Here is a 12,191-nt window from a genome sequence, read left to right on the forward strand (position 1 = left end):
TTTTTAAGGGGAGTTAGGTGTTTGCTATTTTTTTTACAGTTAATCACTTTTAGGTAATTTTGAAATTGCTTACACTTGAGACTGCACAGCAGTAATGTTGCGCCAGAAGGTATTCGTGTTACAACTGAGTATGAATAGTTGTAAAAAGTTTTTGTAGTGTTGTTTAAAGTGTTTATATATCTATATGTCAGAACTCACCTAATAGGTAAATTAGTTAGCATTGGAAACTGTTCATTTTACTAAACAATAAGTACAAGGGAAGGACTTCCCCTTCTCATGGTAAAGATGATAAATCTTTTTTCAAACTGTGTTGAAATCTTGCTTAGTTGTCACAGTTGACAGATCGTTATATATCTTTTAGTACCAACAGCTTCAGAACCAGGGTTTTTTAATCTTTTTAAAAACATCTTGAAGTGTGGGCTTTTTTAAATATTGAGATACTGGTTAAATTTGCATCATATGTCAAAATAACTTTATGTAAAAATTATGCCTATGGCTTGATGCTTACTAGTCTGATTTCTATATTTGCTTGCTGTGTTCAGAAGTTTTGTTGTTCCTTTTCTTTTGCCACTGCCAGTGCTGCATGTTCAACCTTGAATTGAAAGCATAACTTAGGTTCTTTCAAAGCAAACAAATAGAAATTAATGCAGTAATTTGAAGTGAAGGTGTGTACTGCAGCTGAATATCCTGCTGGAGGAAGGTACATTAGTCATTAAACTTACCATGTCCTTTTTTTTATTAGAAGTGCTAAAGAAAAGAGCAGCTAGTGGAAGCTATGGAAATACTGAAGAGTCAAATTCTACCCATTTCCACATATCAGCTTCATTAAACATGAAAATGGAATAGTGTATAAAATTTTAAAAGACAAACAAAATAAACAAAAAAAATGCAAACCAAACAAAAAAAACCCTTAAAGCATAAGGCGATTATTTTTTCTCTGGGTTAACCAAGGAGATCATGCTGTAACTTTTAGAGGGCTAGCCCTTTCCTGAGACTCAGTAATTGAAAAAATAGAATACTCATAGATGCTTGCCACAGAAAACGCTGCTGAAATATTAAGATGCTTTAAAAACAGACAGGATAAAAGAGGTTCTTTTTTATTTTGGAGTGCTTTCTAGTTTTGGCATCCAGAGCCTTGAGGCTAGATTTTGTGTGCTGTATTCTCATTGCTTTTCTTGCTACCATTTTTTTCCTAAACCATCTATTCTGTAACTCTGGTCAAAAGACAGTAACAGTACCCTCTGTGTTACCCTCCCCCAGACTAATGATCCATCAGCGTGAACTTGTTGGCTGCTTATAACTCCTTGCTTTTAGATTTTAGATGCTGTGAGGCTGGAAGAACGGTTCAAGATGACTATACCATTGCTTGTTAGACAGATTGAAGGCCTGAAGCTGCTTCAGAAAACAAGAAAGCCCAAACAGGATGATGATAAAAGGGTATGGACCTTTAAATGTGGGATACTTAAACATACTAAATAAGTATAAAGATGCACTTTTAAATAGGCTAATGAACGTGCAAAATTTTAGGCTGTGCAAAGTTTTAATCTATAGCCATAACGTTTCACGGTCAGTCTGGAGTTGCAGAGAACACCCAGCTGGCAACTTTGGCTGTTCAGATACCTAAAAGAGAAAATATTATTTTTGAACTGCATAGACTTTATATTTATCTATTTAATTTTTAATCTGAGCACTTTCTGACATTAAATAAATGCTCAGGTTCCCTTAAATAGTCATTTGATGCCCAGTTTACATGCATGGTATGCACACACTGAGTTTTGGCCTGTGCAGTGAAAGGTGTACCTTTTACTAATGGCATTGCAGATGAATGATAGCTTTTGAAATACAGATAAAGAATGTGTGTTGTAAAATGTAGCTTGCTAAACTAAGGCAGCTTAGACTTTTGCTGCATCTAACTATACTTATACAGTTCAGTAAACAGGAAGTAACCGAGAAATTAAAAAAGGTAAGAGAGAAGACTTATGCATTTTGTAAAGATTAGGCTTACTCTGCTTAATGTGATGGGCTGCAATGCCCAAAAAATCACAAATAACTCTTTTCAGTTTTGTTCTTGTCTTCTGTTATCTGCTAGTTTAGGGTAGATGATAAATGCACTTAGGAAATATATACAGTAAAATAAGAACTGTAACTTTTTGAAGTAGTACCAATAACACTTTGCGAAGTTATTTATTGGATTAATATCTTCTGAATTTTTCTATGAAAGAGGCGCTCTCAGCACCTTGCCTGTTTTTGTCATGGTTTCCATTCAAAGCCAAAGTACACACCTTATTTAAAAAACAAAACCTGATACTATTCTCTGGGTCTGTTTTCCATTTTATAGGTTGTAACTATTCGTCCTAATAGAAGAATCAATCACATTCCAAGCACTACAGAAGATGAGGAGGAAGAAGAAGATAATGATGATGTTGTCATGCTGGAAAAAAAGATTAGAACATCCAGTATGTCAGAACAAGCTCTTAAAGTTTGTCTGAAGGAAATAAAAAGGTAGGAGACTTTCAAATGGTGATTTCTTCTTACTTTATTTTTTAAAACAAATCTTGCATTAACCTTTTCTTATTTGATGATATGTTTGTGTTGATTGTGTTTTGGAAATGATTTTTAAAAATTTAGTAGAGTACTATTTTTTGCTTATACATTTCATCATTTCATCCTTTTGGAACATCAGAGGTGATGACAAAGAAATAGGAAGTCTTCTAGATATGGTTTATATATTAATATAGCATTAAGCTGTAAGCTCTAAGCCTCCATGTTATGAAGTTAAGATAAAAAAAAAAAGAGGCTAAATAACACTGCAGTTATTAATAATTAATGAATAAACTGACCCAGTTATTGAGTCTTTTTTTCCCCTCTGTTTTTCTATGGTGAGAGGGTAACTGAGCTATCCATGGTTAACAACCTCTTTTTCAGTGAGGATGCATATATCATGGTGCATGGGTGCATGCATTTTGTATGCATAGGGAACTGACTCTTTTCCATTTGTTTGTATCCTATAAATTAGCTATTATTATGCAAAGGCAATCTCCTAATTGATGGAGTAATCTATTAGGAGTAAAAGAGCTTGCTCTTTTATTATTATGGTTGTCAGAAAGTAAGAGAGTATGCTGATGACCTCAAGTTAGCTAAATATCTTCATAGAATCATAGAATCATTTAGGTTGGGAAAGACCTTCATGATCATCGAGTCCAACCATCATCCATGCCCACTAAACCATCTTCTGAAGTGCCTTGTCTACATGCTTTTTGAATACCTCTGGGGATGATGACTCACCCACTTCCTTGGGCAGCCTGTTCCAATGTCTGACAATCCTCTCAGTAAAGAAATTTTTCCTAATATCCAACCTAAACCTCCCTTGCTGCAACTTGAGGCCATTTCCTTTTGTCCTGTCTCTAGCCACCTGACAGAAGAGACCAGCACCCACCTCACTACAACGTCCTTTCAGGTAGTTGTAGAGAGCGATAAGGTCTCCCCTCAGCCTCCTCTTCTCCAGACTAAACAGCCCCAGTTCCCTCAGCTGCTCCTCAGAAGACTTATGCTCCAGCTTTGTTGCCCTTTTCTGGACACACTCCAACACCTTGATGTCTTTCCTGTAGTGAGGGGCCCAAAACTGAACACAGTACTCGAGGTGCGGCCTCACCAGTGCCAAATACAGGGAAACAATCACCTCCCTGCTCCTGCTGGCCACACTCTTTTTAATGCAGGCCAGGATGTTGTTGGCCTTCTTGGCCACCTGGGCACACTGCTGGCTCGTATTCAGCCAGCTGTCAACCAGCACCCCCAGGTCTTTTCCTGCCGGGCAGCTTTCCAGCCCCTCTTCCCCAAGCCTGTAACGCTGCATGGGGTTGCTGTGACTGAAGTGCAGGACCCGGCACTTGGCCTTGTTGAACTTCATGCAATTGGCCTTGGCCGATCAATCCAGCCTGTCCAGATCTCTCTGTAGAGCCTTCTTAGTCTCGAGCAGATAGGTGCAGGTGAGTCCTACTTTGCAGTTAATTCCTGGTTAGCCTTATGAATTCTGTGCATATATTTCCAGATTAAAGAAGATGCCTCAGTCTATGCCGGAATATGCTTTGACAAGAAATTACTTGGAACTGATGGTAGAGTTGCCATGGAACAAGAGTACAAAAGGTAAACCCTTCTGTTGTTTTTTGTCACTTGTGCAGACATTTTAGGATGAGTAACCATCATATAAACACTATGTACTTAGTTTTGTCTTGCAAATGTTTGTGTCATTGTCTGGTTGTAAAAATGTCATTAATATGTTACTGAAGTCTTATGGTCTACCTGGCTTAAAGTAAGACCTGTATACTGAGTAGCCTGTGTAGCTCAGTTGTACATCTAAGAATGTGACTTTAAAAAGTATTAGGAATATCTACACCAAAGAATGAAGGTGATATTACTTACAATCTGTGCTAGCATGTATCTGAAATAATACAGAAAAATGCATCTAATTACTTTTTATATGTCAGACAAAAAAGCTTTTGTACGTTTATGTAGCATTAATCTTGCTGAAGAAGGTTCTGGTATGTCTTAATCAAGTTTGGTAAGGAACAAAAGGATGAAAAAGCACAATTGCCATTAATTTTAATAATTACAACTTCAGGTACAATAGAAAAACTGAGTATCATGTCAGCTTTGTACCACGGTTTTCAAAAGTTGTGAGTAGAGAGTGATACTATTAATATGGGAACAGTATGCAAAAATGGAGAGTGTGGAAAAACAAACATGGCTTTTTCTACTGACCAACACAAGTGGATTAATTGGGCAAAATGACTTTCCAGAAGGTGAACTGCTGGAGAAAAGTATTTTAATTCCTTCTATCAGCTACTGAAGAATGAGGCTTTTGAATGGCATTTAAAACAATCTGATTTTAAAAATAAATTTAACATACCACACAAAGAGAAACATGTCTATCTTTTGTCTTCTCAGTATGCATGGTGATGAATTTTTGGCTGTTTTGAACTAGAGCCTTGGCTGTTTACAAATCTTGTAAATATTTTCTTTAATCATTAAATTGTAAAAAGATCTGCCTACAGATCTTTCCAGATCTCTATGGTTTGTTCAAAGAATCCCAACATGAGTTAAGTATTTGTTGACACTCATGTCCTAGCAGAATGTTTTTTTTGGTGAAAGTTGCTCTTTAATCTTGTAAAATTATGCCATGTCACATGTAGTTTGAAGTTTTTACTTTAAGCAAACTTGTAAAGTTTGTATTCATATTCATGTGAGTGATGCTTTGGACTCTGTAGCTTCAGTGATTAAAAATATACATGAATATAAAAATCCAATAGAAAATTATGATCATTAGTGAATTTTTTGTTCAGTAGTTTATTACAGAAATTTACTTGGTTGATGATGAGAACTTAATTACAATTGTCTGTACTTGAAATATGCACACTCACCGGTATGAGGGGTCCGCATCTGGAATGCATAGAATTTGAAGGGTAGGTGGGTGCAGAATTGGTAGACTTCACTGCTTCCTGCCTACTCTCTTTATGTTGTAGAGCAAATGAGAAGACAGCTGCTTTGTGCCAGAAATTCCTGCTCTGTGCAAAGCATTAGTTAATGTCCATTGGTGAGGCCTGACCATTTATCTCAAAGTAAAAAAAAAAAAAAAAAAAAAAAAAAAAGATTTTTCCACACCTAGTGTCACATGGGTATTTTTTACAGTGCCAAATCACTTTGTGTTGCATAGCAAGTAAAGCCTGCCCTTCAAGCCAGTAATATCTTGCTTTGTTTGCGAGGTAGTTATAGACTCTTGTCATAAGTACATGTTGAACATATAGGGATGAATTTGTCTTTTGAGAAGACCTTACAGGATCAGACTTATTTCTGTGAGAAAGCAAATACTGAAAAATTTGCTTATCATTGAATTGCTGTTCTAGATTAGACACTAAGTTCATTTGAAATAGATTTCAATGTGACACAGTGAAAAGGTGCATTTTTTAAAATTTCATTATCAGTACTATGATCCGTGTAACTTATGTCTGATTTCCTTATTAAAGGAGAATTATACCTTTGTTTTAGGAAAACATTGTGTGAAATATGTGTGTGTGTCAGGGGGATTGCATTGATGAACATGTTTGAGAAAGAGTTTTTCTCTTGTATTGTAGAATAAATTCTTTCATTTTTTTTAAAGGTAAATGTGCTAATATCTTTTCTGTTGTCAATGATTGATAGATCGCCTTGAAATTCGTGCAGCTCGAATTCTTTTGGATAATGATCATTATGCTATGGAGAAGTTGAAGAAGAGAGTTTTGGAGTACTTAGCTGTCCGACAGCTTAAAAACAACCTCAAGGGACCCATTCTATGTTTTGTTGGGCCCCCAGGAGTTGGTAAAACTAGTGTTGGAAGATCAATTGCAAAGACTTTGGGTCGAGAATTCCACAGAATTGCTTTAGGAGGAGTCTGTGATCAGTCTGATATTCGAGGCCACAGGTAACTACTTCCTTTCCTAACTGTAATTTTTTCTTTTGTTTGTTACAGAATGTATTGATTATTTTCATTGTTTAGCTAATACAGAGAAATTTTGCTTATGTCAAACAATAATAGTTATTAATTGATTTTTCTTGGCATTCAGTGGTATTCAGGAGAGAATTTTAGTAATGGGAATGGGTGTTTAGTGTTGAGATACAGCCTTTATTCTTTCTCCTGCTGCTACCCTTTATTGTCATACAGGACAGTGGAATTTAATCTTTAGTCATCTGGGCACTTTGAAGTAAAATTCAGTAGCAAGTCTAATGCAAACTCTTAAATGTTGGATCTGATTTTTCTACTTTTTAGGAGGGAGGTAAAGATTTAGTTACACAAAATAGTCTGTGAATAACAATGCATTACTTTATAACCATGTTTGTTGCTAAAACTGGAGGAGAAACTGAGAGTAATACTCAAAGTTGCCAGAGGATAGCAGCTGGGTTACTTGGTATCTCAAACTTGTTAGTGTACTATTTTCCCATTTCAAAAGGAAGTTTATACAAGGATACCTAAGCTGGAAGATTTCAAATGAGATTTTTTGGGTGACTTTCCTTAGGACTTTTTTTGATCTTGCATTACTTTATGTATCTACTTCTTAGTCTTTTAAACCATTTGTTCATATTAGTCCATTCCCCATTCCTTGCAACTGGAAGCATAATGAATGGGTAATGTATATAAGTAACTGCCAAACATCAGTGCAGCACTTTTGGTCCCATTAAATGTATTTTATGCTTATTGCATACAGTATAGGAAATTTGGAATAATGAATTTGTTAGTGTTCTAAAGATCTGTAAAACCATGTGGGTTTGGTTTTTTTTTTAAAGTCATATTATTGAATACAATTTCTCCTTACAACAGTAGGTAAATTATTGTGAATTAAAGCTGTCAGTTATTTCTTTGATGCCATGTAGCAGTTAATTTTGCCCAATGGCTATGCTGCTACTTTCAATCATCAAATACACCATCATTCATTCTTCAATTCCAGGTTATTTTGTAATTTCTTCTTGTTTTCAAGGCACGAAAAGGACCTTGGTATTCTTACCACTTACCTATGTAATTGTAATGAAAACTTAAAAGAAATGCCCTAATTAAAGTTCATTTTGTAGTATCAGACTTCAAACTGCTGACTGTGTAAGCTAGTTGCATGTGTGAATACATTAGAATGTGGAAGCTCACAGCCCCAGCTGGAGGGAATGTGGAGACTCACTGGGAAATCTTGTGCTTAACATATTCATAAACTTATAGGAATCTGGAATATAATGTATTTCTAGGAATCTATAATATAATATACTACTGATCACTTCTTAGACCAGAACATGAGACATGAAAAAGTGACAAAACAGTGATTTTGTACTTGATGACAACTTGAAAATTCAGAGTTGTTTCATAAACCTTTAGTTCAGCACCCTTGCTAAAATGAGCAACATGTGTTTATTCCTGTGCACGTTCTTCTGTGGCAAATTTGCAGGAGTTTTGTTTTCCAGAGTGTTTGACACTTACGTAGAGTTTGTAGCTTGAAAGAACATTTGTAAGTTTTTTTTCTTAGTGTAGTCAACATACCCAGCAGCCACTGGGGGTTTGTAGATACATTTGTTTTACTGCATTGGTTTTTACTGCATAGCAGCATTCTGTGCATGTGATTGTTTTGCAAACCTTTGTAATAGCTGTCCTTTTTACCCATTTACTTACACACTAATGGAAAAAGAAGTGAAACTTTGTCCTCCTCCTTCACTATGTATTATTCCTGTAATTGCTGTTTAATAAGTGAGAATTCTGATGTTTCAGACTACTTACGGCATGGATCCTAAAAACAATTTAAAATGTGATTCAACATGTTGCTATTCGAACTGAAACCACTAGAGGCTGTTGAATACTAAGCGTCATAGACATAAGTAACTCTTCCAGGGCAGAGCAGGACTGAAGCCTTTCTAACAGGGAAACCACGTCTGTGAAATTGACGTTATGAATGAAACTGTCATCAACTCTTACTCAAGTGCCAGTAATTCCTTACTGTTTTCCCTTTTTTTGTTTGATTTGTTTGGCTTTCTGTCTTGTACTTTGACCTAATAAAGAATAAAGACAGCTAGAGTCATGTGATAGTGAGGCCTTTTAAAACTTTTAAATTCAGGGGTTTGTGGCTGTCACTGTAGTATTTTTGAGGGCATTATTAAATTATTAATGCATGTTAGAAGATAACCATTATAAATTTCATATTAAAAAAATTAACTTGAAATTAGCTGATGGGAAGTATTTGATAAGACAGTTTTATTTTGCATCAGCAAAGGAAAATACTATCTAGAATTAGCAAGACTATCATTTGGTTACTCTTCAACAAACAAATGTATAGTTTAAAAACAAACTTTAGAGCAGTTAGTATGAGGAGTCCCTTGTAACAGACTGCTTTTGCAAGTTTTTGATAGGTAAAATCAAGACCAACTGTTGCATATTGTTTTTTTAATTCTGCTTCACTTTTTTTTTTTTCTGCTTTTCTGCTTCTCAGAATAAGATTTAATCAAATTAAAAACTACAGCTCTTCTGTGGACCTCTCTCTGTAATGTCCTTTTGAATTAATAAATCCTTCAAGTTATTCCCAGTCAAGTGAATCTATGTTGTGCATCTGGTGGCAGTGATAGAGAGGAATTACAGAGGTGGTCTAAAAGCGGAGGAGACATAGGCTGCTGTTCTCTTGAGTTTTACTGTTAAGTAGGCTGATTTTCTGATATGACATATTAGGAGCCATTCTTTCTCTCCTGAAAGCTCCTTATTAGGCTTTAAGGCTTAAGTTAATGATTCCATTAACATTGCAGAAGAATGATACTGTATGTACCTACTAATGTACTAAACATTTTAAAGAATGTACTAAATATACTAGAAAGTTACAAAAGAGACTGTGGTTCAGTTTCACTTTCAAGCAAATATTGTCTGAAATAGTACCCACTTTGGCCTCTTATTACTGTTGTAAGTGAAAAATGCAGACTGATAGATTCAGCAAGCAAAATAAAATACATTAGGTGGCAGCAGGGTGGGGAGTGGTGTTTCAGTAAGTGTGCTATTCTGTGTGATGTGTAACTAGGGTAACTGGAAACACCCAGTTTTTGCCATTTTAGTGTGGATCATGCGCCTGCAGCTGCTGTTTGTGAGTCCTTTTTTGATTGGGTGAAGAGTAGCAACTACTGTTCTGCATTCCCAAAATGAAATCATCATCTTGGTACAAAAACAGAACTGCTTTATCAGACATCCTCCAGCTGTTGTTTGCATTTACCACTCATCTATACTATATGTTAAAGTTTGCTGGTTTACATTTGTTGTTAACTTTTATTAAAAAAAAATAATTTAAATAACCAAACCACCCTGAAGGACGACTTAGAACTTTTCTCCAAGGAGCTTGCTGCATTTAAGAGCTCCTCATTACTGATACTTTGTTTTATACAGGAACTATATGATCTTCTCTGTTGCATGTGTGTGTGGTCTTCTATTTTTAAAAAGGAAAGATATAATTGTGCCATTTATTTATAGTGGTGCTGGTGAGATCACTGTGAAGCTCTTTTTTCTCCCTCTCACCTCCATGTGAAGCACTTTTTCTTATATTACCATTGTTTTTCAGTTTCTAGAAGTTTGGATAGTTTACTTCTGGCTTAGGCCAGTGCTGAAGACTTGTTCAGGTGCATCTGTGTGAGAAAAGCTGTGATTCCTCACCAGTACAGAAGTTCACAGCACAGACCTTGTTGCACTAGAAAAAACCAAACCTCTAACAGTTTCACCTTTGAGAGGAATAGCTTTGTTATACAACTACAAAGCATAGATACATTTGTAAAGCACTTGAGTAGACACAAAGTCTGTCCTTGCAAAAAAATAAGCTGTGACCTTGTGCAACTAAGTTCAGAAATAGTTTATTTGGTGGCATTAACTTTGTTATCTTTTCCTACCTCTGCAGTTTGAAAACCACTGTAGTTAAAAAGAATGTAAAAGTTTTTGTCTTTAGAACAGTATGAAGAAAGTGAGTCATGTTTTTATCAATAATACTAGTACTGCTTTAAGGGTTTAGATTCATATGCATTCTCAGTTTACATTAGGAGAGCTGACAAGGTTAGATTTCCCAGCTGTCTGTCTTGCATTTTCTAGGATACATAGCTCCTAATGACGTGCTGTACAACTCTAGTGTGTTTTTTTTTTTAAAGGTACCTTTTCACTGATTTAAAAATAAATAAAAAGATTACTGAATTACAGACCTTCTGTGGCATGAGCTCTTAAGGTCTTTTTTTTAATTGTTACTATGCAAATGAGATAACCAGGAAACTTGATCTGTACTTCTTGTTCTGAATGGAAAACAGCTGACTCTCTGGGTTTAATGCATAGAGAGAAACAGTGCATCAAAAAATGAGCAAAGCTCCATTATATCATCAAAAATGCTAATGTAGAATATTGTTCTTTCTCCTTTCAACCCTAGCTAAAATAATGAAAATAAAGAATAACATCGCATTCAGTGGCTACTGTTCACAAACAGCAGTATTCAGTTTCACAAGTTACAAGGCAAAGGTTAATGTCCAGACAGATAATGGCCATATCTGCTTGTAATTTTAATATATTCTAGTGGTTTTATAAGTAAATATCTGCAGGGTCTGTCTTACCAAGGACTCGTGTTGAGATGCGTTCCATAATAATCATTTAGAAATGAAAACAAGCTACCTATGTATTTTCAAGGTAGAATGCTACATTATTGTTCTTTGTCATCCTACATATGACATTTGCATTAGCATTCTTTACTTGCCATGGAGATCTTGAGTCTTTGATTAATGAAATAGGTACTGGTCCATCTCTAATAAATGAAGATGCATCACAGATTTAGGTATTTGTTATCCTAAAATGTATAGTCCAAGTTTTTATTTCGTGATACCTGATCACATTATGTAAATAAATTTAAGCATGCTTTTATTTGAAATTTTGTACATCAGTTAAACATTTATATTTATATTGCAGTTAGTTGTTTAGATTTACCATGTCTAGAGATGATTGAAAATACAAATAAGAAGATGACAGTATGAGAGAGGAAAAGCGAGAATAGTCGGTTGTCAGGTAGTGAAATGAAGAGCAGAATGTTTCTAGCCAGCATGCACTTTTCTCATCTGTTAACCCTAATTCTGTGGAGACTGAGTATTTTGTGGAACTGCTCCATATTTTCAACAATAGTTCCTTTAATTTTGACCTTTGAGTTTCTTGAAGAACTCTTGGATTGTACAGGGAACCATTTCGTCCTTTTCGTAATATTGGATCCATTTCAGTTGGACTGTGGTTTCTCTTTAAGTTTTTTTATACAGTAGTTCATGACCCAAGGCTTACTTTGGACAGGGTGCGTTATAAAAAAAATTAAATTAATGATTTTCTGTCACTGTTAGAATGTTTTTCTTATTGCTTGCTTTAGAAGCCACTTAATTTTTATACTCTTAAAATTGTATTTCTCCAAGTTATTGATCTCACTTGTCATAAGTTGTCTTGAGTATATTTGCTTTTTTCTGCTTTTTCTTTACCACAGGTCTTGATACATTGTACTTCAGCCTACCTAGTGTATGGTTTATTTTAAAATGTTAAGAAACTTGATTGTGTACAACAGTTAAGTCTTACTGAAAGATGCTGTATCTGTGAGAATCTTCCACAAGTGTAAATGTGTCACTAAATACCCAAATCTACTTGAATCTAAAATGAC

At 35.2% G+C, this 12,191-nt stretch overlaps 1 protein-coding gene across 3 annotated transcripts in view; it reads left to right on the forward strand.

The window, feature by feature from the left end:
• Window positions 1–12,191, forward strand: part of LONP2 (lon peptidase 2, peroxisomal) — a 57,695-nt gene that overhangs the window by 13,117 nt on the left and 32,387 nt on the right. For all 3 annotated transcript variants that reach the window (XM_075040181.1, XM_075040182.1, XM_075040184.1), the window contains exons 4-7: window positions 1,315–1,437; window positions 2,339–2,502; window positions 4,049–4,143; window positions 6,196–6,454. In XM_075040181.1, coding sequence (XP_074896282.1) covers window positions 1,315–1,437; window positions 2,339–2,502; window positions 4,049–4,143; window positions 6,196–6,454 — 641 coding nt within the window. The remainder of the gene's footprint in view (window positions 1–1,314; window positions 1,438–2,338; window positions 2,503–4,048; window positions 4,144–6,195; window positions 6,455–12,191) is intronic.

Source organism: Buteo buteo, chromosome 11, assembly GCF_964188355.1.
Source record: "Buteo buteo chromosome 11, bButBut1.hap1.1, whole genome shotgun sequence".
Taxonomy (NCBI): domain Eukaryota; kingdom Metazoa; phylum Chordata; class Aves; order Accipitriformes; family Accipitridae; genus Buteo; species Buteo buteo.